Source organism: Acanthopagrus latus, chromosome 18 (genome assembly GCF_904848185.1).
Source record: "Acanthopagrus latus isolate v.2019 chromosome 18, fAcaLat1.1, whole genome shotgun sequence".
Taxonomy (NCBI): Eukaryota; Metazoa; Chordata; class Actinopteri; order Spariformes; family Sparidae; genus Acanthopagrus; species Acanthopagrus latus.
In genome coordinates this window covers 23,628,533-23,654,064 of record NC_051056.1, presented here as the reverse complement: position 1 = coordinate 23,654,064, position 25,532 = coordinate 23,628,533, and the positions used below count along the sequence as shown (strand labels likewise).

Below are 25,532 nucleotides of genomic sequence, written 5' to 3'. Positions count from 1 at the left end.
AAGCATGAGACACTTGGAATTATGCAGTTTAGCTTTAAAGTTTTGGCTCAGAAACTAGATTTGATAAAGCTGCAGGCCCTGGAGCTCTTATTCTCCCCGCCATAATGCTGGTTTCATATCCTCGTAGTGACACAATGGAAGTTAACTGTGTGGAGAAACTGCAGCTATTATTGCCGAATCAATAACATATCGTTGACACTACATTTTTGAGTAGTTATTGCTGGTGGAGAGTCGTCGAATGGTTTTATTTGCTCAATAAAACATGGAGCATCAAAGGCAGCTAACGTGACGGTGCGTGAGGGGAAATGAAAACAGGTTGCGTGGGAAAGTGTCTGTTTGCCTGCTAGTGTCTGTCCTTTTATCAGTGTTTATATTAGGCCAAAAAAAAACAAAAAAAACAAAAACTTGCTAGACTGGTGCATAGTCCACAGACAATAGGGAAGGTGGACTTGTCTTGACAGGCTCTGTTATTAAATGAGCAAGGACGATGGCGTAACATCAAATGGAAGTGTGTATGGTGTGTGTGGGCAATGAGCGACAACACAGTACGCCATGGTGGCATGAGTGTGTGACCCCTTAAAGGGTAAACAAGGACAAGACTCCCTGCACTGCATGCATGCATGGAGGCTGCAGAAAACCAGGAAGCAGCCTGCAGGAACTCTCACCTCTACCAACTGTAACAGAGCAAAACACAGGGAAGAGAGATCCTCAGAAAGTAATAGCACATTGATTTTCTTTGCTCTTCACTCTCTCATGACAACAACAACCAACTTGCACTTGAAACACTGGCGCTGAGCAGACTTCCAGTGCAAACACTGCATGTTGCACTCAGCCAAACCCTTGTGTGCAGATCCCACACTACAGCGTGATTATCTGTCTCCATGCAGAGTAGCTCTACAGAGCATTATTCAATGTGTGTGTGTGTGTGTGTGTGTGTGTGTGTGTGTGTGTGTGTTATTACTGCTGTGCCTGTGTGTGACACCACAATCACGCCCGTGTTTGACAATAACAAAGCAGCCACGGGCTTCCACGCAACAGGCATTTTCAGATGACTGCAGCATGGATTACATATAAAACCAGGCAGCGTTCATATTGCTGCAAACTCAACTGCGCCAGACGAGCTCAGCCTCTTACCTGTTTGTGGTCCAAGACTCTGACGTCCTTCCTCCTGAATTAACGTCGGTTAAAAATGTTAATTGTTATGGTTATTTTCCCCTTACAGAGGCGTTTCTTCAGGGGGCTGGTACACAGCCAGGATCACCTGGAAGTGAAGGACTGATAAGACAAAAAAAGCGCGTTATCGACAGCTAGACATAATGAAGTCGACTCGAGTGAAGAGAAAAAGAAAAAAAAAAGCCGTGTCACCGCCGCGGAGTGAAAGAAGGACAGGCGGAAAGAAAGAAGCGGGGGTTCGGCTGGCAGCTGAAATGTTAGCTGCAACTACATTTGCTCGGCTGCAACACAGACTGGACAGACAGCAGAATAACAGATTTGGAAAAAAAAAATCAGAGGGAGGGCAAAATGGTGAGGGAGGAGTTGGGAGAGAGAGAGAGAGAGAGAGAGAGTGTGTGTGTGTGTGTGTGTGTCCTCGTTTGCTTTCGTTTGTTAGGTAACATTATAACTACGGGGGGGAATCAAAGTCACGACTAAAAAGAACGGCAGGTATCAAGGTAGGCTGCCATTAACACCGAGCAGGTAGGTACAACGTTACAGCCAATACGCGCACAGACGTCAGGGACGGATGAAAAGCTTCCCTGGCAACAGATGACTCATGGTTAAGCTAACTTGAAGGATGACATTTTTGACAGATTTTACGTTACCTAAAAAAAAAAAAACACCCTACTTTAAAATAACTGTGCGCTTTCTTATCTATTTAAAGGGCCATCTCTGTTGAATTTTATCGACGTATATGAAAAGCAGTAAACCAGGCTTCATTAGCCCGATAAACGTTGCTGTTATTGCATGAGCTAGCTAACGTTGTAACGGTTAAAATTTAAAAGTGACGTCAGCCTAACGAACATTCCCAAAACCCATTTAGTAGACATTCAAACATTAATATATATATATATTGTTATATATACTATATATAATATACTCAGTCAGTAAAGCCGATTTTGTTACTTCTTCCATTCAGATGACAGTTGACATATTGGGTAGAGGAGCGCTCTCCACCTATTCCACCTGATGCTAGTGACGTTAAAGTTGATGTTCTACTAACGGTGTGTTTCCGGTAGCATTTAGGTTTTTCACAATAAAGTATACACGAGGGCGCATCAGTTCGCCTGGATAATCTTAAAGCAGGCATAAACTGTGTTATTGCAAATGAATTGTTTATCTTAAATGTCCTTTTTTATGACGTGAAAGCAGGCGATACCTACAGGTACACAAAATTGTATTAGTTTTTAATGCTGTGTTCATACAGGAAGTCAAGCTAAACAGGGCAGCATGCGTCCCTCTCAGGGGCCAGAGACTGGAAATTTAGGTGTAATAAAGGTTTTATATAGTAACACTTGAGAATAACGTTCACAAAATGTGAGAAGTTGTTGAGGAACAATTAAGGAATGAATCAGGATGGACTTGATAATTAATCATTAACGAGTAATTCTGAATAACTGTGATTCAAGAACAATAATGATCAGTTCCTAGAGAACAGACTGGGAGATGATGTATTAATTAATCATTAGGTAATGATAAGTTCATGAATATCTGTGATTCAATATACTGACCATTTTCTTCATGAGTTCTTCGTTGAACATGAAGTAGTTACTAAGTGGCACTTGTAAATTTCTTATTATTGAATAATAACTATTTTAGTGTAGCTTTAGGTAAAGTGAAACCTCACACTGAATAGTTACCCAATATAGACTCACTAGTTACTATTTTATCTTTAGTTACCCTTTTTGTGTACCTTCAGGTAACATGAAACAACACAGTGAGTGGTTACTGCATACATGCTATTTTGACTATGCTATATCATACATATTGCCTAGCCCTAGTTAATCCAAATTTAGATATAGGCTACACTAAAGCTTGACTGTCTATATAACTACTTATATGAAGTCACAGCACATACTCAGCAAGAGGTCTCATCCCTCAACGCTTCTGCCAATGCAACCATAGTGAGAGAGAAATAATCCCTCCTTTTAGCAATTCAATAATCTCCATCAAGTCTTGAGCATTTTCAGTATGTTGCTAAATCTTTCTTCAAAATGTAGAAGCAGCTGTCACAGCTGATCCCATTATTAAATCTTCCAAGGATCACATAGAAAATGGTTAAAATCCTATCAAACCAAATTCAAGAATAAGCTGGGATGTCAACTGCCACCTCAGTATCTCCACTCTAGAATTTAGTTTTTTTTTGTTAAAATTACTTCAGCGCCCCCTGCTGGTGCACCAGAGGTTTGCACGAGCAACACAAAAACCTGCAGTCTTTTGTGCATGTGATCAAACAAAAGGACCTCAGACAAAGAAATAGTTCAACAGTTCAGTGAATGTAAAAGTATTTTTATATGAAAACTGAAACTTGGGACACATTCAGTAATTTTACAACATTAGCAATTAATGTTACACATTGAGGTATCTATTCCATTCTCTGTTTCTGTTACTCAAAAGACACTGAAAATCACAGGTACATTTTAAAATGTACGTATTTCAGACAAGACAACAATTTGGCAAACATATAGATTGTTAAGCACAAACAGTAATGTATTATTTTTTAGAAACAAGTATAACATTGTTCTTTTTTAACAAAGAAAAAAATGCACATCCTCTCTTTCCAAGCTAAATAACAAGAGTTCAGATGTGTTTAAATGCCAGGAGAACAGTCTCAGAGGCTCATGTGATCACTGGAAGGTATCGGAGTGCAGGTACCTAGGCCAGCCTTTCTTTATGTCAAATGTATCCATAATTAATGTCAGTTGTAGCAAAAACATACAATCAGTATCAATAAATAAATGTGTGTCATTTAAAACAGTTTGTGGTGAGAGAAAGGAAACTTCAGTTGAAGGCATATATTAAAATGACTTGGATTCATTGACAACAGACAAGGCAGAACTTGGCACACATTATTAAGACACCCAACTTCTTGTTTAGTCTCTACCACTGTTCTACATTGTCCATATAATCCTCCATGGTGCCGTTCTCTTCCATATCCCACCACTCTGGGATTTCTGACTCCACACTGTCTCCATCGGAATTCGTCCTTTGCTCCTCAGTCACTACTGATTGTCTATCAGGCTGACACGGTGGTTCTGTGGGCTTCAGCTGCCTCCCTTGCTTCGTTGTGAGCCTTCCACGGAGCCGCCTCCTCTCCTGCTGCCTCCTCTCCCTGGCCTGCCTGCGCTCCTGCTGCCTCGCCACCTGGAAGCGCTGCAGGAAAAGGTCACGGGCGTACTCGTACAGTTCTACGTCCCATCGGTTTAGCTCGAGGATTCTGCGCTGTATCTCGGGGGGAACCTCAACACTAGAGGCGCGTGTACCATTGAGCTGTGTGAAGGGTGCGATGAACTCCAAATTGAAGGTACGCTCAAACAGATACTGGGTCTTGCGCTGATACTCTGTCAGGCCAAAGAAGGCCATACCGCGTAGATTACGTTTGGCGCTCTCCAGGAGCACCGCCCAGCGTTCTTCCTCACTCATGGCAGAGCCGTTGTAGCAGCCCACCAAGCTGAGATCAGCCAGCATGCGGGTCTGTCTGTTGTTGGCCAGGTTGTAGGGGCAGTCCATGAACTCCTGCAGGGAGCAGCCTGACCAGTCATCTCCTGAGTAGCAGCTTGGCAGCTCAGACAGCGTGGGTGACCGTCCATCACACACGTGTAAGGAGGCCTTCCATGTAGCACCACGTTGCACATGACGCCACTCGCTCAGGTAGCGTGATACCGGGTCTCTTAGGATGGTTATGTAATAATAGTTCCTACTGTAGAGAGAGAGAGAGAGAGAGAGAGAGAGAGAGAGGACATTAGATCTGTAATAAGACAGCTCAAATAGCCTAAAGGTTTTATCCTTTACTAAGGTTTTCTTTCGTTATTGGTTTGGTTGGTTATTATTATTATTCAAGTAAGCTCAGTGTTGGTTAAATACAATTTCAGAAATACTGCAAAACACCAATCATAACACTTAGAGAATAGATTGGTTGGATTAGTTTGGAAAGAAGCACTTACATTATTTGGTTTGTGTGGTCAAGGAGTGATTTTGCAGTAAATTTTACATTCATCAATATTGCTAAGTACAAAATCAATTAGTCAAAGTTTTTGTATGATTGATTAAATGTCAATGTTGAGTAAAAATGTCAAATACTTGCTGGGTCAGGCTTCTTAAATGTGAGGATTCGCTGCTTTTTGTTATTTATCGTATTAAGAAAAGTATCTCGGACTGCTTGTTGGACAAAAGAAGCAATTTGAAAACGTAATTATGGGCTCTGTGAAATTGTGAAAAGCATCTCTCAGTATGTTTTTTCCTTTTATACTTTAAACTAATCAATCAATCAATTTGATGAATTTTAAAAATAATAATCAGATGAATCGATGATGAAAATAATAGTTAGTTGCAGCCCTAGCAAAACAGCAAAGATCATCTTTGATCATTTTGACGACCTGCTTGCAGACTTCCTCCAAGGTTCACATTCACACTCTGCTTCATTAACACACCTCCAGTCAGGTCAGGCTGAAGGGTTCTATGAAACACCTTTTAACATCCAGTATACTGTTACAGTCCAAGAATAGTGTTGGTATGATTTCCATCCCAGACATCCCCTCTCACCTGGGCAGGTTCTCGGGAACCTCTCGTGAGTCCATGCGTGACGGGACACAGTTGGTCAGCTCAGTCCAGTCTGCGTGAAGCCCGCAGCTCCAGCCGGTAGAGAAACGGGAAAAGAGCCAGGTCTCTTTTTTACCTGGCCTGAAACAGGTACATTTCTTCTGACCTGCGTGACACTCGCAGGGCCTCTCCAGCTGGATGTTTCGCACCAGGTGTCGACCAAACGTCGTGCCGCCCGTTTTTTGAATGTGCAGGAAAACAATGACATCGTCACCTTTGATGTTGAAGTCTACAACACGATTTAAATCGGCTTTGGTGAAGTTGAAGCGAGGGACAAAGCGGACCAGAGCGCCGTCCTCTGCAATGTAGGGATCCCTTTGCAGCCCGTCTTGGATTTCTTTGCCCCTGCTCCTGGAGCCAGTTGCACCGCCGTCTTTAAACCAGGATCCCAGCTGGTGGAGCATCTGGCATTCAGATCTGCTCGGACAAACATACTGGATCATGATGACGCCAAAGAGCAACACCATGAGCAGGACGATCAGGAGTCGGTGGTGGCTGCTGCTGCTGCTGGACTTCTCATCCATCTTCCCGGGACGGACAGAAAAACATCACTCAGGCAGTCCGGATCCCTGCCTTGGCCGGGGAACCTCGAGTAATGGTGTTTATCAGGCCACCAAACGAAGCGAAAACAATAACAATGCAGCCGCTAGCCAGCTAACGATAGCTAGCCAGATTGTCGACTGAGTCTCAGAAAAACGGACACTAGCTTCTTATAACTGTTGCTGTATTGAAGGCAACAACGCGTACATATCTCATTCGATGAAGAGAAGTAGTTTTTTCCGGCAGTATTATAAGTTAGCTCTACAACCCGATGATCTTTCATGCTGCAGTGGTTCCGTTGTCTTCCACAGTCAGCCACCGATTCTTGACCTTTCTTCCCAGCAGCCTCTGCGCTCAACATGGGCGTGAAAGTTACGTCACCGTGTGAAACGTGCTAACAATCCAGAGCCGTTGACAAACAGTGTTACCGAGCCAACGGCTAAAGCGGCGTCACAGTCTAATTAGCAGTTAATTATCAATGTAATGAAAATGTATCACAGGCCTTAGCATTTATGTTTGTCTCTGTAAATAAACCAAGACGCTTTGGTAGTTTCATCGCCGAAATAGCTCAGTTGGGAGAGCGTTAGACTGAAGATCTAAAGGTCCCTGGTTCGATCCCGGGTTTCGGCATTTTGATATAACAGAGTAAAATGACTTCTTGGTTTGATGCTATAGTAATGAGCATGCACCTATCAATATTAATGATGTCCCTTAACCATGAATTACTTATGCATTCTAGCATTTCCGGTTCCATTGTCTTAACGTTTTTGGGCTTAAAAAAATGGATTTCAGTAAAATGCCTGAAAATAGACCAGTGGTTACCACAGGGTTAGGTTATTGACATGTTTTGTTCTATGACATGAAATACATGAAGTTATGCCCCACAGTTTAATTATAACATGCTTACGTGTTTAAACCAAGGCAGTTGCTAATAAGAGGCAAGATGAGGCTACAGAAGTTGTCATGGGTATCAAACATCATCATGCCAAACATGGAGACTCATCTACTCACTAGTGCACCTTTACAGGCCGACTTTAGTTGCAAACTATTACAGAAACCTAACTTTATAGCTTGTAGATGATCAATTTACAGAAAACACTTATAGCAGTTGTGTAGCAAGATGCTCAGTGGTGGTGCAATTTAAGTCATGCAACTGCAGTGTAGTCTGTTTATAGTCTTACATTAGCTTTTTGCTTCTAGCAATACTCTTTGAAAATCATAAAAGTTGTGTACATCTGTAGAGATTATCTTGCTGCGCAAAACATGCAGATACCAAAAAATTGTGTTTAACACAGAGCTAATTTTAGGCAACAATCTAATATCAAATTCAAAAGCCCCATAGTGTTCTGGTTTTCATGACTTCCCACTACATGAGATTTGTGAGAACAAAGCTCTGTATTAGCGTACTTAACATTTCCCTTTGGTTGTCTTGTGTTTGTAACAGTAAGAGGTTTAAAGGCTTTTACTAATTGTAATCGTCCCAGAAGACTAATTGTTGTTTCATTGGGATTTTTCCCACATGCAAACCCATGGTTCAGACAAGCATGTTCCCTTTAATTGAAACTTCGCTTTAGGTTCCACTGTTCTGTGCCTTCATGGGTACTGACATATTTATTGTGTGAGAGCTGCCCTGATTGACTGGGTTATCAGTAGGATTGCAGTAGGATGGGGGGTAGTGGGTGGATATCTGACCCAGAGAGAAGAATTTCCCCCCAGCTCCACCCCACATTCCTCTCTACCAAACAGTAGCATCCAATCTGAACCTCTCTGGGGAAATGGGCTTCTAAAAAACTGCAATGTCAACCTATAAGTTAGTGCCATCGTCGTCAGCCCTGCTGTTTTTTAAAATCCTACATCTTATTTAACTCCACTCATGTGGTGCCCTTGAATTTGATAATCATGTGTTTACAATGAAAAAAAGGACTCTCAGGGATGCTAGGTGGGGAAAACATGGCTCCTTTAACAGCTGAGTAACTGCATGTAATGGTGATTGTAAATTTCACCATGAAGAAAGAACAAAACTGCTTTTAATAACTTGTTAATTGTTAATAACATAATTGTAAAGGTTTATATTTGTAGTTCAGCCCTGACTGGATGCCTATTCAGTAGCTGATTCTGAAAACAAATTGGCTTTTAAAGAGATGTTTATTCACATGTTAGGTATCTAAGGTCCTGTGTTTCTAAATTTGGATCAAGCTATACAACAAGCCCCCTGCCCTCACTAAAAATGTCTGCTGATCAGCGTCAATGATCAAACCCTTCATCAGTGAGATGATCCGGATAATCAGTCTGTCTGCAGGGTGATTAAATCCCCAAAGAGGCCAGTTGGTAAAACCAGACGTCACTGGTAGACTGGTTTATCAGAGGACTGTTTACAACGATCGAGATTACGTCACTGGAGGAATTTATAGTATCAATGATCGTGTGTGTGAAATGATATATCACTCTGCTAAATAATTTTGGAACCGCTTAGTCAACAAAAAGGGAGTGGTCCTGTCTACAGTTTAAAGCTTTAAAATAATACATGGAACGTAAACTGGATCTACCTATAGTGAAAATTAATGGCTTTGGATCACGTCTTAGATAGAGCCATAATTAAAATAAAGTGAAGTAACTGTAGTAATGGTTGACTCCACTAAGGTGTTTGTTTCTTTGTATGAGATGGAGAAAAAGAACATAAAAGAAATGAGACCCTTAGCATGAGCACATTTGTTGGTTTATTGATCAGTTTTGGTTTGTTCTTGTTCTAATGCTGTGTATCCGCATTTGGGGTTATAACTCAAATGAGCACAAAATTCTTCTTTTAAGATTATATTCTACACCTGTCTCTTTTCATCTTCCCTTTATTGTAATGTCACAAAAGTCTTTTGATAAAACACATTTTTTCAGCCTGAAAACTATACTATACCATAAGATATACCATCTTACTAATACCAACAAAATGTTATGGGAGTGCATCTCAGCAATGCAGAGAAGTATAACAGGTGCTTGCTTTTGGACCATGGTCTACCGTTAAGTTCCACTTTCCATCCTCCAAGGGAAAAAAGTTTGGGCACCCTTGGCACAACTTTTTCCACATGCGGAAAAAGTTTTAGGCGCCTTCTGGTCAAATCCATTGTACGCCTACCCACACATCTCAACAAGGAGGAATCTTTATATTATGTATTCCTAAATATTGTGATTTTGATAAGTAACTACAACTAACATTACTGCCTGTGCTTCTTATTATTTTAATAATAATGACGATTGTTCTTCTTTGTTGTTGTCACTTTCTGGTTCCTGGATTTTGTAGCGGAGTGAGACCTCTGTGCCTCCTCCTCCTCTCTGTCTGTACGTGGAGGGCGGGGCGTTGTGTAACGGTTGGAATGCTGTCTGTGTGCTCGAGCCTCGGACCCCGCCCCAGTGTCTTTAAATACCCCCACCACAGCGGGCCGTGACAGGGGCGACGAGCGAGGATGTGCTGACTTATTCCACGTTTTGTTCATAAGTTAGATACTTTTAGTTTTTTGTCGGAATAATAAAATGGAGTTGGACCGGCGGTTGCTGCTCGCCCACTGCACGACCCACGCCCTGTCGATAGTGGCGGGTCTGCTGGTGGTCGTCCCCATGGCTCTCAACGGCTCCGCGTTCAAAGGCCGCTGCGCACTCTTCTCCACCGGCTACTGGAGGACGGAGGACCGGCCCGAGCTGACGGGACAGCCGGGAGAAGTCTCTCACCTGGTGGTGCAGCAGTGGGGCCCACCGGCAGCCTGCCAGTTCGCCACATTTGTTGGTATTTTCACGGTGCTGTACGGCGCAGCGCAGAGCTGGAGGTGTCTCTTCTATCTGCACGGACGGCATGACGAGTGAGTCACACACAGTGCCGACACATTACTGACCTAGTTCTGCACAGCTCAATACTACTGCAGCAAATATTACTGATACTCAAGTTCTGCTCTTGTGCACAGCCTTGGAGGCAAATATTGTAATTTCATTGTACTTTCATGAATTACTTTACAAATGTTGAGTCTAAATACCTAACAAATGGAAAATTCAGATAGCAGTTTAAAGTGAGTAAGAAGAGATCAATCTGCACCTGCTGCAACATTCAGGTGATGTAAACATGATGCAAAAGATGCATCAATATCTATAAACCAGTAATATAACATGCATTATGCATGTATTTAAAAAGGGGGTCACAGCTATGTCCAAAATAGATTTTTCTGCTTATGAACAGTGATGGAATAAAACTAAGTACATCTACTCAAATAGTGTCCTTGTGCACAACTTTGAGGTACTTGTGGACTACTGTGGAGGCAAATATCGTACTGTTTACTCATTACTTCACTTGAAGTGTCCAAAATCCAAATACAATCAGTTAATTATTATATATGTCCAAAAAAAAAAGCAGCATATCCTCACATTTGAGAGGCAGGAAGAAGAGAATTTGTGGCAAACATAAAAAATGCACAAATGATTGTTTGATTTTCAATTTTCAGTTTCCTGGATGATAGATTAATTGATTAAATGACTAATAGCTAGTCTAGAGTCTAGTATGTGCTTGTCTGCATATAGATTTAGGTCGATACTTCTATCTAAAGCACCACGCAGTATGTCTGATGTTTGTACTGTGTGTTTCCCTCAGCACTCTGTTCTCGTCCTTCCTGACGGTGCTGCTGAGTGTGTGTGTTCTCTTCCTGTCTGGGGGGGCCAGCGTCCTCCTGTCTCTGGGACTGGTTTCCTGGTGCGACATTGTGACGGATGACAGCACACGGCCGTACAGGTATACTGACAGACTGATGAGAAACTTCAGTGGTGTCATGGTTGGATCATCCTACATATATATGTTCGGTTTAGGAAAAAAATCTGCATGATAGTCTATAAAAATAATATAATATCGATAATATCATCCAATACGTTATTCAGGATCCTATGTTGATGTTGGACTGATAAAATGTCACATCAGAAAGTGTTTCTCATCTCTTCATGTATGTTTGTGTTCAGCTGTGCAGAGTCCCAGTCTGTTCCTCTTTACCTGGATGTGGACACCTCCTCTTTCTACACAGAGCTCAGTCTGGCACAGGTAGGAACCAACTGCTCAATACTACTTTCAAGGTTATTTGTGCAAATAGCAAGCAGGTTTATTCACATAAAACGATGACCTGCACTAGTTTCAGTGTTGATATATTGATATAAATATAGGTCTGTTTTGTAGGAATCAAGCTGAGAGTTCATCATGTTGCATCAGCGCATATAAGTTGAATAAATGGATCTGTGATTTATTAAGGAGACAGAATATCTACTTTAAAAGACATTGTTTTTATGTTTGATACTTGAAAAATAAACACTTGAAATATACGTTATGTTCATGTAGAAGTTCCCTTTAACTTTATATGTAATAGTTTGATTAACATAAATATAAATCTGCATTTATGGAAACAACATGATAAACAACTTTGCATTTAAAGTGACATTTTTCATTGAACTGCTGGAAAGATTACATGCAATTACATTTTAGGCAACAGTGCAAATTTTAATGTTAACAATCCATAGCTACAACCTGAATTTGAGATGAGCCGCACAATATACTCTAAATACCCACCGTCAAATCAAAACTAATCTACTGTCCTTCACCAGTTTATCAAGTTTAAGCAGCTGATCTAGAACTCTCTAGAGCAGGGTCACCACTCTCCAGCTGAGCACACAATCCTCTCCCGAATAGTGACGTTACATAATAATGTGTCTTTTTATTCACAAACTATTTTTGGCTGCACAGAGACATCGGCAGCTGCAGAGAGCATTCACCAGAGAACAGACAAGCTTTTCATTTTAGACGTCATTAGATTAACAGTTAATTGGGTACAGCTGATGTAATCCAGCCAGATAGACAGACTGAATTCCTGTTTTGTTTCAGAACATTATTCAGTGTTTTCATGTTGGATCATTTCAGTGTGAGAGGAGAGGGATTGTGTTCTGTTTTACCAGAGATAATCTCAGTGGCGATGTCCATTTTTCAGTCAATGTGGAAGTTATTGTAGTCGTTGCCAAGAAGATTTAACTCTGTGTTTTTAAGGGCTAAAAGTTCAGTTGCTCACTTATTATTAGGTTATTTATTATTATGCAATTATATCTTCATCATAATAGTGCCGTAAATTGTCTTAAAATAACATTAATGTTGTTTATTGTGATTATTTCTGGAACAACATATTGTCCAACCAAAGTAGTGTAAGTCGACCTACAACAAGCTTTACAGCTGTGTTGACCTGATTCCTGTGACTTTCCCATGGATGTGGCTTCTTTCTGCTTCTTCCAAAGAAACATGACGTCCTGGTTCTTAATCTCTCTTAACATCAGACCCATCTGACCCACTGAAAAACCTTCTTCTTGGCATCCATCACTCACGCGCCAGCACCCATATTGGCCTTTTCTAAGTGGGCCCACTGCTTTCCTGTTGATTCTGCTGTTTTCATTATGTAAGTGTGACTGTGAGCTTAATTAATCACTCTGTGTGTCCTCAGGCGTCTCTGTGGTGTGTGACGGCTCTGTGGCTGGTTCAATCCATCCTGGCCTTCCTGCGGCTTTACCACTCTCACAGTCAGCACATCACCGGGCCCTGTCGCCCCCGAGAGAAGGAGCTGTTGCTGGGACACAGTCCGTCTGACAGCGGCTCGCCCTCACCTCCTCCAGCAACACCCACCCTCTTAGTCTGACTGAGTGTGTGTGAGGTACTGGCAGAAGATGATACACTTAACAACATTAGCTAAATGTAGTTCGAACCTCATTTTCTCTGCTCTACAGTCCCTACTGCATGTTGAATGAAGACGTATAGTTAAGGACATGCTTTTATTTTTATAGGAATCATAATTCATCATCTTATATAATAGACCCCGACCAATAGATTCTATACGGGAGTTGATACATAACAAGAAAATACAGATCATGAATGCCAAAGATGTTTATCACAACGTTTCAAAACCTTAAAGTGTTTTCTCTCCAAAGAGTGCTGACAAATTCATTTTTACTATAAAGTCTGAAGTCACAGTTTTTTTAAGAACCAAAGAATCTGGTTGTTATCTCTTCATACTAAAATATATCTGATTTTCTAAATCTCAAATATTGATCAGGCTTTATTATATAATGATATGATGTTAGAGCAGGGCCAACATCTCTGACATTACAGCACGCATCACCTCACAGTGACACAACAATTTCGACCCAGTTTGTGCCTCTCGTGTATTCATTAAGTTAAAAAAAAAATCTGTTTTTCTAAATGATAAATAGCAGACAAACAAATAAAGGAAAGAACATTTTCCAAAAACCATGAAGACACATCAAAAGTTGTGAATTAATTTCCCACAGCAATAGCCAGAAAGTGCGCACGTCATTTCTGAGCTTAATTATAAGCAACCAAATGGAGAAACTATGTCCACATCAGCCCCCAAATACAATATCTGGATTTGAGATTTAGGGATATGCTGACCGTGACAGTAAGAGAACTACAGATTTCTGGGAGTCACATGTAAATGAAGCTCATTATTAACACTACAACAACAGATGCATCTCATTTAAAAGGGTCCATACACAGTTTCTACAAATGCATAACACAACACAGCAAGCCAATTTAGGCAGATTATGTTGGATTAAATGTGGGAACACGACTAAGTTTTCGTGTTTTTTCCATTCTGATGTCCTCATAGCATTATAAATATCCTTGCTTGTTTTCTATGACATGAAATTACTGCACATAGCTGCAGTATGAAATCTTAAAACGATAACAACATCATTATCGAGAGATATAATTGATTGTAACGCTTTTTAATGTTGGTGTATGGCGTAAAAATTAAGCAAGGATATGTTTTAATTACAGTTATATTTTTCGTTACAGTCAGGAGACAGTGTTCAGTTTACAATGATTTTTTTTTAATATGTAGTCAGAAGAATCGCAAAGGATTCAGATTCATCATAACGCAAAGTGTCGTTAAACAAGCTACTAATGATACAGAAGCACGGCTCTGTGATTTAAATTCAACAGTGAGCACTAACTGGGACTAACTTCACCTCTGTCTTGGGACAAAAAGGGATTTTACAGAAGACAGAAAAGAAACACTCATCAGATCAGTTGTAGATGTAATCAGTGATCTAATAACCTCAGTGTTTGACCACAAGCAACCAGATAGTGTTTTTCCTAGAGTACGTTTTGAATATATGTAATATGCATGGTTGTTTACATTTCAGATGGAGTCTGATATTTTGCACAGTTTTGTCCTCGTCAGGGAGAACACATGTTCTGATGTAATTTTAAAATGTAGCACTGAGAAGCTTTTATTGTGAAGCAGTGGTGAGAGTGAGACTGAGCCGCTGTGTTCGTGAAGCAGGCTCACTGTGTGAGCATGACCCGAATGTTGTGTAATGGAAAAATCACTGCTGACCCTCTCTCTTCTTGTGACGATTGTTATTATGATGCTGTCTGCGTGGACGTGGCCGCTTAGGGCGTTAATGAAGCAGTCAGCTCCTCTCAGATGCTACTTTAGAGTGTAGACTGTGTTATTAGGAGGTAGTTTTCATGCTGAGAGAAATTTGTGCGGAGCCCCTAGAGGTTCAGTGACGGGGAAAGAGGATGTGAACTAAAATGATTCATCACCTCCATCACTGACCTAAGTGGTTGTAATGAAACACAGACAGCTGAGAAACAAATCTGAAGTAAAGAGAGATGAAACAGTAAGGTGACATGACATTAATTGTACTATATGAAATGTTTTTTGTATTATGACTGATAAGTCTTGCTTTTTAACTCTTATACCATTATGCTCCTTCACATTCGTGTTTTTGCATTTGTCTTGTTTGTCAAATAAAAATCTTCCCATTGTAAAAAGAGTGTTGTCTCAACTCATACTTGCTAAAAATGTTCATACACATCCATACTGACTGATAAGTTGAGAGTGTGATTTCACTACAGGGAGGACTTTACATACCGGTTCTCCCACATTTTATAGAGGAACATAACTGAAACCTATAAACAGCATATAAATAGATTAAATAAAATAACAGAGCAGATTAGGTCTACAAGGGTGTCATGAACTTTCATAATAGCGGTGACAAATAAGCTGTGGCTAGAAATCCTATATATACGTATGTAGTTATTCTCCCAAAGACCTTTTAAGTAAAGGATCTGAATCCTTCTTCCAACACTGACTGTCAGAAACATCTGCTTTGTAATTTAGGATCAGTCTTCAGAAATCAATAGCACATTACAGTAGCCTCTCAACCTGAAAACAATGAGAATTTTTTTTAAAAAAGAAACGATTATCCATGAGCCAACAGCAGGTGTAGTAACATTTCTCAGCGCCTGGTGACGGTAAAGTCCCCTGTCGGTGTTTGAGTGGACGAAATCCGTAGAAGAAGAAGTCAGGAGCCAATCAGAAACCAGGGCACCATATTGAACCGATGTTTTGATCCAGGCTGCCGATGTGGTGACAGTAACAGTGAACTTTAGGTCTATTTTCTTTAACTGAAGAAGCCATAACTCGAATAAGAAGAGTTAATAGCAACTCAACAATGAAGCTAACGGACATTAAGAAGTTAAAAGTGGCCGAGCTGCGGTCCAAACTTCAAGAACTCGGGCTGGACAACAAGGGGCTGAAAGCTGAGCTGGTCGGCAGGCTGTGGTCCGCCTGTGAGGCGAGACAAACCGGAGAAAACGATGTGGAAGAGATAAAAACACAACATGTCCCCTCACCGACACCTTCAGAACCGACCGAGACTGTGGACGTCCGCGCTCCGTCCTCATCACCACCGACAGAGGCTGGTGTCCCTGCGCGGTGTGAAGTAGACTGCCCCGCCAGAGAGCTGACAGACTCCGCCACACAGACAGAGACAGACGCCGGTCTGACTCCACCTCAGCCAGGCTCCGAGTTTACTTCAGGGTGTGTGTCGGTGTACCAGGAGGAGGAGGTGGTGGAGCAGGAGCAGGGAGAGGTGGAGATGCAGCAGGGAGATGCAGAGGATCCGGGAGAGGACAGGAGGGCTGAGCAGGGCAGAGGAAGAGCTTTCTACGAGTTTAAAGAGGAAATACGATACAAAAGGTAAACACGGATTTCAATTCAGTTCATGAATGAAAGTTTGTGTTACGGACATGGGATGGTTTACATATAAATGTGACGATTATTAAACCTCGTATTTAACTAAAGTTACTGATTTTCATACCTCCTAAAATGACCTTTCACTAGCCAAACATGACTGTGCAACTGAGGTGTTGGCTGTAAATCCTGTATAGTGTGTGACAGTTAATGCTACATACTTTCATTTATAGATAAACATTACATAAGTGTATTTCTTATGGACCTGATCTTTTTTGAAAAAGGTGTTTTTAAAGCAACACGCATCTCTATCTCCTCTCACCCAGAGCCAAATCACCACAGCCTCCAGTAGACAGAGAGGAGACAGGAGAGGAAGATGAAGATCGAGTCAGATTACATCCATGTGAGACTGTAGACAACACGCTGGTGCAGGAAGATGACACACCCATGATTGAGTTGATATATTTAACCATAAAGAGTTGATGTTGTGAAGATAACTGAGTTTCCTTGTCGTTACACAGATGACAGTCACCTCCACTTTGAGGTGGATTCTGACGGGGTATGCGGTCAGCCGCGGTTCTGGGCTCGGTTCCCCTTGCTGTGGTCAGGCTGCAGGCTCACCCATGGGGTGTTTCAGGGCAGGGTGGGCTTTGAGGTGAGGCTGGAGAGGACCTTATCCAATACACAAGATGAAATGGATCCTCACGGCCTGAGAGTAGGCTGGTCGATGACTAACACCTCTCTGCTGCTGGGTAAGGATTCATGTTACTAGGTTCATTTCAGCTGTTCCCCAGGAGAATGTTTTTGAACAGCGGCACATATTCTGGAGATCAGTTTATTTCAATTAAAATCACTTGCTTCTTTGTCCCTGTGGCTTTCTCCCTGTTTGCCACCAGGTGAAGATGAACTCTCTTTTGCTTATGACGGCCGCGGTAAAAAAGTATCAGGCGGGACGGAGGAAGAGTTTGGAGAACCCCTCTTAGTGGGAGACATCATTGGGTGTTATGCTGTAAGATGCACGTTTCTGTCCACAGTCTTTGAAACTTTACTGTCTCGTTGTCTTGTGACAAAAAGATCTAGTTTTAGAAAAGTTAGAGGACATTTCTTTTTTTCTAATCTCAGCTGTGTGTGTGTCTGTTTGTGTGTCAGTCTTTCTCTACCGATGGTGCTGTTGAGCTCTCTTTCCATAAAAACGGTCGTTTCATGGGTGTGGCCTTTTCACTGGGTGCCTCTGGTTGCACACTATTCCCTCACGTCCTCTGTAAGAGCTGTTCAGTCAGATTTCACCTGGACCCCACAGCTCCTCCCTGGTACCCCGGTCCTCCAGGGTTTCTACCACTGGCATCTCTTTCTGCTGCACAGAGGGTGCGCACCGTATTTGCTCCGACCTCCAGAGCACAGTGTGAGGTGAGAGGCTATAATTTGGTTTCCATTAAAAGCATTTGAACGTGGAAAATAGAAATGTTTAATGTAGAATTCACATTATGACAAGGTTATTTAAAACATTAATGTGTAGTTTTGACTTGGTGATGTGACAGAAAACAATATTGTTTACAATTTCTGAAATGGTCCCAGTGACAGTAACACAGTCATATTGAGCAGGTGCAACATCCACTATGTTCAATGCCCTGGCATGTAGGACCGCTAATCCAGTAGTTGTTGAAGCATTTCACTCAAAACCACAAATGTCAGCCTCACAGTGGTTCTAGAGGAAGAGTCACCAGTAGGTCAGAAGGATTCGTCCTCTCAGGTTTATAAATGGCTGTACAGAACTTCATGTCGTTGAGATATTTCAGTCCAGACCAAAGTAGTGGACCGACGAGCCATGCTGCATTTGTTAAAAAGAGCATGTTTTGGTTATTTTCATACAGGATGTAAAGGCTAGACAGGCAGGTGTTACATTTGAATCTCCCTCTCTGTCCCAGATGTTGTTGATCGTTGGTCTTCCGGGCTCTGGGAAGAGTCACTGGGCCAGGACTCACATGAAGCAGCATCCAGAGAAACAGTACAGACTGTTGGGCACAGAGGAGCTGCTCACGTGTATGATGGTCTGTCGAGCCTCTTGTCACCACTCTTAAGTTTTATATTGTATAAATTAAATACATTGTGGATGATGTTCAATATCTGATCGATCCCCAAATGTTTGGTGTGTGTGTGCGTAGAGTGGTGGACAGAGGGACAGCAGGCTGCAGCAGGCCTCTCAGTGTCTCACTGATCTGATCAAGATGGCTGCTCAGACTCCTGGAAACTACATCCTCGATCAGGTTAACTCTGAGTTAAACTAACTGGTGAACTTTTTTGTCGAGTGGTGCCATTTTGCTAGTTGTAAGTCATCAAGTCATCATCACCCTCATGTGGATGAAAGGTCGAGTGAATTTCTCTCTCTGTGTTGTCCAGTGCAACATCCTCTTCTCTGCACGCCGTCACAAGTTGCAGCTGTTCACAGGCTTCAGACGGCGGGTGGTGGTGGTTTTTCCCTCAGCGGACGAGTGGAGAAGACGACTGTCCCAGCACCAGACGAGTGACGGGGAGCACATCCCTGAGACCGCCCTGCTCAAACTCCAAGGTCTCACTTACACTTCAGTGATTTGAAAAGACAATACCATCATTTCCAGTTTCAGTCAGAAAGGGATTTCTTTTAGAGATGGACGCTTTTCATTTAAACAAGACAAGAGGGGGAAAACAAAATGGACTCTTAACCTTCATATTTAGTTCTGTCATGTAATTCATTGGCTTAAGTGATGTGCTTTGATAAGATTTGAATACATTGTTGTTCTCTTTGGTTTGAAAACTGGAGCCTCTGACAACTATAAATAATCTTAAACTTCCCTTCTTTCCTCAGTGAGCTGCTGTCTTCCAGAGCAGCAGTGCGACCTGCTGGAGGAGCTGCAGTACGTCGAGCTGCCTCAGGAAAAGGCACAGAAGCTCCTGCAGGAGTACAAAGACGAGGCTTGCAGGCTGCTGCCTCCTGTCCCCAAACAGGAGAAGAAGAAACCCCGACTTTACAGGAAAAGACCCCACCCTCACAGCATTCTACCCTCATACAGGATGCAGTGGAATGGACCTCATGGTCAGCGTGTGAAATGATTGGTTGTATTTTGAGAGATTTTATAAGAATAGATTTTAAATGTTTTGTCTTTTTTGTTCGTAGGGTGGAGCAACATGCAGTCTTGGAGGCAGCAGCCAAGATACGTGAGTGTAACGAAGACACACAAAATAAACACAACATCATTTGGGGCTATTTCTTGGTCTTTAACTGAGCTGAAGTTTAAAGTTTAAACCTAATGAGTAAAACAAAGTCACCTGGTCTCTTAAACCTCACTACTGTGTCCTATGTTTTGTAAAAATCACCAACAGAAGTCAGATCTGAGGTTTATCTGGAATCTATTCTATCTATCTAATCTATTCGCTATGTTACACCAGCTCCATGTGGAATAAACACGTTGAACTATAGAGAGAGTTGAGTCTGTTTTTTCCTCCTGACTGTAGCTAAACCAGACAGATGCTTGGTTTCACAACAACAGCCTCTAATCACAATGTACTTTATGTTCTTTACATTTCAGTGGAACCCAGCTGATCAGGACCAGGCCTGTTACTACTACAGAGACAGCAGCTATGATGGTTACTGGTGAAGAAAGAAACCTGGCGCAATCGAATCTTTGTTTACAGAGACAATAATTCTACTACTGTCATGTATTTTAAAAAGAGAGCTACATTCATTACCAGGTAATTTTACAGAGAACTACAGACTACGGTCGGTGTTGCACTCACTGCTTTTGCCAATCAAAGATCAGTTTTGTAGTTTTTTTAATCATCCTACAACTGAAAAAAGTCACTTTTTATGGTTTTTATTCAAATATTTGAATGTTTTTACTGTACAGTGTACAAACTATGAAATTATACAGTATTTTGCACAGTTTTAACACCAGTATTGGTCCGAGACTACATAAAGTCAAAGATAAATAAATCCCTGAGCTTAATTGAAATGTTTCTCTTTGTGCGTTTGTCTGCATTGAATCATCTGTCCCCCGATGCGTTCAGCTGATTGTTGTGTCGTTGTTCTGGCTTCACTTTCTGATAAAGCAGCACGGCTCCTTTAGCTGAAGGACACAGCTCCGACCACAGGGGGCTGCTTGTGTTCAGCTGCATCACCTCCTACACATTTCAGAGAAGACTTAATTAAATCTTAACAATATTTGATCTACATCTTGTGGCATCTCGTACCTTCTCCTAATACAAAAAAACTCCACCACCCACCTCTCTGCTCAGGAAGACGATATCTGTGGACTCGTTGGCCTCTGCGCCTCCTTTCCAGTACAACTTTGTGACTTCATCACCTGTCAGCGAGCAACTGAGGACAAACAGGAAGTCGGCTGTAGACTAAATTTTCATAAAGAGATTCGAGGAAAACTTCCACCGTTTCTCTGCAAGCATCTTGCACTCATTATCTTAGAACCCTAATGAATATATTATATCTGCAATGTTTTATGCTGCCATCGTAACCAGCAACTAATAAACCAACAAATAAACAAATACATACAAGACCATTGTTAAATCCTGGACTGTCAAATTGGATGGTTGCACTGTAATTTCACAGACATTTCTCTGATCATCTCTGACGTCTTTTCAGGTGTTTGGTTAGTCTGATATTCAGTAATTATCAGGTAATTGCTGTGTAAACATGTTTAAAAGTAGAACATTTGTCTAATGATGATGGGGAGTGTAAAAGCAAAGCAAACATGAACCACATGACCACATTTGCTTATTTCCTAACATATTAGTTGTCTTGAATTTAAAGGCAGCTTTGAAATAAAGAGATTTCACAACATCACATTAAAACGTCATGTCAGTTTGAGTCAAACGGTAAAACCTGATTCTAGCTTCTTATATTTGAGTACTTTCGATTTACTTTATTCCTCTATGACAGTAAACTGAATATCTTTGTATTGTGGACAAAACAAGACGACTGAGTGTCGTGACACCGATGAGCATTTTTCACAAGTTTCTGACAGCTCAAACTTAAAATCAATTAATCAAAAAAATAATGGATATATTAATAGACATTGTAAGTTGCAGCCCGAGATGCTCAAATTGGTGACAGTGAATCCTGTCATACAAACCTTCTCACGTTTCATCAAATAACAGTGGATTTAATATTTTTATCCCTAATTTTCATTAGTAACTTTTAGCGACTCCACCACTAGAACCACTTTTATTAAGAAACGTGTTACCGTTTATCATAGGGATTAAAACTGAACGAACGGGTACCTGACGTAGAACTCAGCGCTCGCTCTGCCGGCACTGGTGTGGTTCAGAGCGACACCCATCAGGACAGGCTGTCCGAGGGAGCTCAAAGGAATATTCACCTGTGGACATACATTCATCAAATGCGTAACTGATGATCGGTTTGTCATGAAACAGTAAGTTTTCAGTGGTGAGTGGTGAGACCCACCTCGTCCCTGATCTCGGCACACACAGATGAGAACAGCTCTGAGACGACGGCCCTCGGCTTCATCATGCTCACGCTGATCTGCTCCTCACGCACTGTCTGGCCCAGACGCTCACACACAGCCTGAAGAGGGCAGAAATGGTTCAAAATAACACATCAGAATATTAATGACTCATCATTCACTTTTATTTGGCTTCACCTTCGGCTCTGGGTGACCTCCAGGCATGTCCAGGAGCCCGCCTGCCTCTGCCACCTTCTGACTCCTCCGGATCAGCACCACCTGACCATCGGCTGTACACAGGACGCCACCCACACCCAGAGGCTGAGCCAGCAGCGCCAGAGGATCGCCGAACTCCGTCTCTCCCAGCTGACGGAGCTCTGCCACTCGACACGACCAGTTTGTTCCCAGGTAGTCTTTATAGCAGGTCAGGCCCAGTCTGAGAGTGAGGAGCAGTCCATTCTCGTGTTGGCCTGCGTTTTCTGCAGGTCCGTTTGGAGCAGAGTGATGCAGACAATCGCTCGTACATACATTCTCCTCCACTCTTCTGCTGCCGTGTGATCTGTTGGGTGGATGTTGAGGAGAAACAGAGGTCAGTGAGGCCAAGCAGAATGAGTGCAGTCTGAACTTGGACCCGTTGAAAAGCCACGGCTCTTTGGACACACGCTCTGTCCACGTCTTGTCTATTTCGCGCTCCAGAGCCGGATCTGTCCGCCTGTTGAATCTGAGAGGAGAGAAGAGGAAGTGCAACCGATTATTAGCTTACTTCAATTACACTTTGCCCATTTTAAAATGGCTATAACAAAAAGGATGAGACCAGAATTATTCTATACTTTCCATCAGTGATGACTGAAGGCAGCTACTGAAAACATACTTCTTTTACAAGGACAAATTCTCGTGCACCGAGTACTTTCTATCCCAATATGTCACATGTTTGAGTGACTGCTGTTTAGTAGGAAGGCCTGATAATCATAAAATTCAATGGTCTGAATCCATTTTTAGAGATTCCTACCTTTCAGACAGCTCCACTTGTACTTGAGACTCCAGCAGGCCGCTCCAGGCTGCACAGTGCAGCAGCACAGACACCTCAGAGTCCATCATCTCTCACTGCAGCTGGAACGTGTTGTGAAGAGCTGAATCTGAAAGCGTTTAAGTGAACTGTGCCTAGGTCAGGTGCCTCGTCTGTATATATGTCCCTCCACCGCTCAAACAAAAAAAAGCGGTCACGCCAAGAACAAACACAATTATAGCTCTTATGTCAGTTTGTTCATACCAAGTCAAACCAGAAATAAAAAGACCCAAAGCTGCTTTTACTTATCTGTCTAATTAGCCTAATATTCAGCAGTTGTCAGTAATTGCTGTCTATCTGTGTTTAAGTAGAACATTTGCTGAATAAATATCTGATGGTGGGAAGTGTAAAAACAAAGCAAACATAAACCACATGTCCACATTGACTTCATTCCATATGACGGATTTTTAAAAGATGATATGACTGCACATTTCCTCCCTGCCAAAGAAGTTTAAGTTAATTTGATTAAACTTGGGTTAACCCTAACCCTTAACCTAGGCCTAGGCATGGTCTGCATTGCAGTTGTTACCTTCTTTTCATTTATGTGATTTCCTGATAGCCTTGCACCTACATGATGGGTGTATAACAGGCCTCTTCTGGTTAGTAAAAGCCCTGTAAGGTCACAGTCCACCCACACAGGTGTTTTCCCTCTATCCAGCTGACGTCTTAACTCTCCTGGAGGCTTTATTCATCATCTATAATGGTGTGACAACTTGAATATAACATAAACTTAAAACCCAACCATAAATATAAGCAGAGGTCTGATGGACATCGCCAAAAAATACCTGTGTGGGTGTGTGCAGGACCTTTAAAAGTATCTGTATCAGTGTTGTCATCAGGACTCGAGTCCAAATAATGATCACAGAAAAAAATCTCTGGCCCAGTTTTTATCATCCTAAATATAGAATGAAGAGCGTTGAATAATAATAGAATAAGCAGTGAGGTGACGGACAGGACGATCCTGCTTTCTACGTGTTCACGAGCAGACAGGAGCGCTGCTTTACGGAGCTCTCTGTCCTGATTGGATAAAGTGGGCACAGACGCAGGTTACTGACCAAACACCCTGCAACAGTGATTACTGCCGGAATATAGAGCAATTTAACACTCACTTTCATAAAAGTAAATCACTTACAGCAGCTTTAATTTGTCAACTAATCAACTAATCAATGCGGCTGTAGTTGTATCTGTTAAGAAAACTGTAGTTCTGGCCTCGTCCTGATCTGTGAAGTCACAGCAGGTGCGTGACCTCCTGACAGCTGAAGAACAGGATCGTTACTATAATAATCCAGATGCATGATACTGCAGAAATTCTCTAGAATGATTCCGAAATGTTCACGATTTCTTTAAGAACTACACACACTGCTTACTGTAAATCATTTATAACAAAACAAAATAATATATTTATGAGTATTTTTTACCCTGAAACCTGTCTGATGATGTCTATATTGATCTGTCTGTCTCCTCAATTCATTTCTCTCTATATAATTTTCATCTTATGTTATCTTACGCACATATTCATTTGTATTTTCCTTGTTTAATGTCCTTGTGCAGCTTCATTTTCCCCTTTGTTTTTGAACGTACTACAGTGTGGTTCACCTGAGCTCTTTGTCAGCTGTTCTCTTTCCAGTGAAGTGTGAATCATCTTGGCTGAGGCTGTGGCCAGTCGTGAAAGTGAAAGTTTTTGAAGGTGCCATTTGGAATATGCTACCAAGATGGCAGCAGCATTTGGGCCACTGTTTATGTGACCTTATTAATAATAAACAATTAATATCATCATACGGGATTTTTTTTAAAAAAGCCATCATGAGACAAAAGTAAAAAGAGAGTCACTTATATTTTCAGTTGCTAATAAGTGTACGTTACGGCATGCTAACTATGCTAATGCTATACGTTAGGTTACGTGAGTTAGCATAAATGTTGTCAACTGTTCCGAGTGTGAGCAGTTTGAAGTAACTGTCAACTTTTTGAGTTGTAACTTTACTTCATTCTGTGGCTGAACACAGACAGAGGAACCGCGACATGAGCGAGAATAACACAAAACTATGTACAACGATTGAACCGATAGTAGTCTGCAACGTGTACCGTGATTACAGCAGCCTCGACAGCTATCGTAATCTTATTAATTTGGGTCGAAACGGTGTAGTTTCATCTTACCTTCCGAGGAGATGAAAACTCGGACTGTAGTTCCTTCTTCTTTATTTGACAGATGGGTGGCAGATTGTGCCCGTCATCACCACCTAGTGGCCAAGAGTGAGAACTGCAGGCAGATTTCTGAAATGAAATCAGAAACATTATTTATTCACAGCTGTCAGGTGTCAAATGCAGATACTTGTGCATATTATAAACTTTGCATTTGATGTGTTCTAAAAGCTATTTAGACACTGCCTGAATCCTTTATTTAACCTCTGTAGGTGAACGTGGTAACAACAGGGTTAAAAACCTGTGACAACAACGTGCAGGGGGCGTGTTTGTGATGTGTTAAGCCGCCCAAACTCAGACCCGCAACTTCCGGTATCAATCAAAACAAACATCCATGCGATGTAATTTAGATTAAATTGCGCAATAAAGAGAGTGTTAGGGAAAACAAAAAACAAAACAAAACAAAAC

At 41.7% G+C, this 25,532-nt stretch overlaps 5 protein-coding genes and 1 non-coding gene across 17 annotated transcripts in view; 3 read left to right on the top strand and 3 right to left on the bottom strand.

Annotated features, from left to right (window-relative positions):
* Positions 1-2,537, bottom strand: part of mbnl3 (muscleblind-like splicing regulator 3) — a 35,794-nt gene extending 33,257 nt beyond the window's left edge. Inside the window, exons 1-2 of one of the 5 annotated variants that reach the window (XM_037077803.1) lie at positions 2,096-2,537; positions 1,135-1,275 (exon numbers count right to left, since the gene is read on the bottom strand). The gene's annotated coding sequence lies outside the window, so the exon portion shown is untranslated. Of the gene's footprint in view, positions 1-1,134; positions 2,030-2,095 lie in introns of those variants that run through there. The other 4 variants (XM_037077804.1, XM_037077807.1, XM_037077805.1 and 1 more) reach the window with 4 other exon arrangements.
* Positions 2,538-3,487: 950 nt separating this feature from the next.
* hs6st2 (heparan sulfate 6-O-sulfotransferase 2) lies at positions 3,488-6,845 on the bottom strand. Its single transcript, XM_037077802.1, has 2 exons — positions 5,758-6,845; positions 3,488-4,915 (listed from the first exon to the last, which is right to left on the bottom strand). Exons 1-2 carry the CDS (start codon positions 6,336-6,338, stop codon positions 4,096-4,098), a joined length of 1,401 nt encoding a protein of 466 aa, XP_036933697.1. The 5' UTR covers positions 6,339-6,845; the 3' UTR covers positions 3,488-4,095.
* Positions 6,846-6,911: 66 nt separating this feature from the next.
* Positions 6,912-6,984, top strand: trnaf-gaa. The gene has a single exon. It is a non-coding gene; the product is annotated as a tRNA-Phe (tRNA).
* Positions 6,985-6,990: 6 nt separating this feature from the next.
* zgc:153018 (uncharacterized protein LOC767701 homolog) lies at positions 6,991-15,207 on the top strand. The gene is made up of 4 exons (XM_037077809.1): positions 6,991-10,199; positions 10,979-11,116; positions 11,338-11,416; positions 12,852-15,207. The coding sequence occupies exons 1-4, from the start codon at positions 9,877-9,879 to the stop codon at positions 13,041-13,043; spliced, it is 732 nt and encodes a 243-aa protein (XP_036933704.1). The 5' UTR covers positions 6,991-9,876; the 3' UTR covers positions 13,044-15,207.
* Positions 15,208-15,738: 531 nt separating this feature from the next.
* Positions 15,739-20,389, top strand: si:ch211-107m4.1 (heterogeneous nuclear ribonucleoprotein U-like protein 2). 2 transcript variants are annotated; one of them, XM_037076774.1, is made up of 11 exons: positions 15,739-16,415; positions 16,736-16,812; positions 16,931-17,161; positions 17,306-17,418; positions 17,559-17,816; positions 18,335-18,457; positions 18,572-18,673; positions 18,807-18,975; positions 19,252-19,479; positions 19,561-19,601; positions 19,973-20,389. In XM_037076774.1, the coding sequence occupies exons 1-11, from the start codon at positions 15,889-15,891 to the stop codon at positions 20,039-20,041; spliced, it is 1,938 nt and encodes a 645-aa protein (XP_036932669.1). In that variant the 5' UTR covers positions 15,739-15,888; the 3' UTR covers positions 20,042-20,389. The 2 variants fall into 2 exon arrangements, with proteins under 2 accessions (XP_036932669.1, XP_036932670.1); XM_037076775.1 differs by lacking the exon at positions 17,559-17,816 and having other exon boundaries at positions 15,740-16,415.
* Positions 20,242-25,470, bottom strand: nudt22 (nudix (nucleoside diphosphate linked moiety X)-type motif 22). Of its 7 annotated transcripts, none has more exons than XM_037076777.1 (8): positions 25,366-25,470; positions 25,080-25,196; positions 22,869-23,014; positions 22,058-22,580; positions 21,862-21,981; positions 21,678-21,775; positions 20,667-20,760; positions 20,242-20,564 (listed from the first exon to the last, which is right to left on the bottom strand). In XM_037076777.1, the coding sequence occupies exons 3-8, from the start codon at positions 22,955-22,957 to the stop codon at positions 20,427-20,429; spliced, it is 1,062 nt and encodes a 353-aa protein (XP_036932672.1). In that variant the 5' UTR covers positions 22,958-23,014; positions 25,080-25,196; positions 25,366-25,470; the 3' UTR covers positions 20,242-20,426. The 7 variants fall into 7 exon arrangements, with proteins under 7 accessions (XP_036932672.1, XP_036932674.1, XP_036932677.1 ...); XM_037076779.1 differs by having other exon boundaries at positions 22,869-22,995; XM_037076782.1 differs by having other exon boundaries at positions 22,058-22,418; positions 22,869-22,995; positions 25,329-25,428.
* Positions 25,471-25,532: the final 62 nt, after the last annotated feature.

Bases quoted from the DNA above. Each gene is read 5' to 3' on its own strand.
- hs6st2 (XM_037077802.1), bottom strand. From the start codon at position 6,338: ATGGATGAGAAGTCCAGCAGCAGCAGCAGCCACCACCGACTCCTGATC. The intron at 4,916-5,757 runs GTGAGAGGGGAT...CTCTCTCTACAG, and splicing joins GTTCCCGAGAACCTGCCCAG to TAGGAACTATTATTACATAA.
- zgc:153018 (XM_037077809.1), top strand. From the start codon at position 9,877: ATGGAGTTGGACCGGCGGTTGCTGCTCGCCCACTGCACGACCCACGCC. The intron at 10,200-10,978 runs GTGAGTCACACA...TGTTTCCCTCAG, and splicing joins CTGCACGGACGGCATGACGA to CACTCTGTTCTCGTCCTTCC. The intron at 11,117-11,337 runs GTATACTGACAG...GTTTGTGTTCAG, and splicing joins GACAGCACACGGCCGTACAG to CTGTGCAGAGTCCCAGTCTG.
- si:ch211-107m4.1 (XM_037076774.1), top strand. From the start codon at position 15,889: ATGAAGCTAACGGACATTAAGAAGTTAAAAGTGGCCGAGCTGCGGTCC. The intron at 17,162-17,305 runs GTAAGGATTCAT...GTTTGCCACCAG, and splicing joins TAACACCTCTCTGCTGCTGG to GTGAAGATGAACTCTCTTTT. The intron at 19,480-19,560 runs GTCAGCGTGTGA...TTTTGTTCGTAG, and splicing joins GCAGTGGAATGGACCTCATG to GGTGGAGCAACATGCAGTCT.
- nudt22 (XM_037076777.1), bottom strand. From the start codon at position 22,957: ATGATGGACTCTGAGGTGTCTGTGCTGCTGCACTGTGCAGCCTGGAGC. The intron at 22,581-22,868 runs GTAGGAATCTCT...CTCTCCTCTCAG, and splicing joins CAAGTGGAGCTGTCTGAAAG to ATTCAACAGGCGGACAGATC. The intron at 21,776-21,861 runs GTGGGTCTCACC...GTATGTCCACAG, and splicing joins GTGCCGAGATCAGGGACGAG to GTGAATATTCCTTTGAGCTC.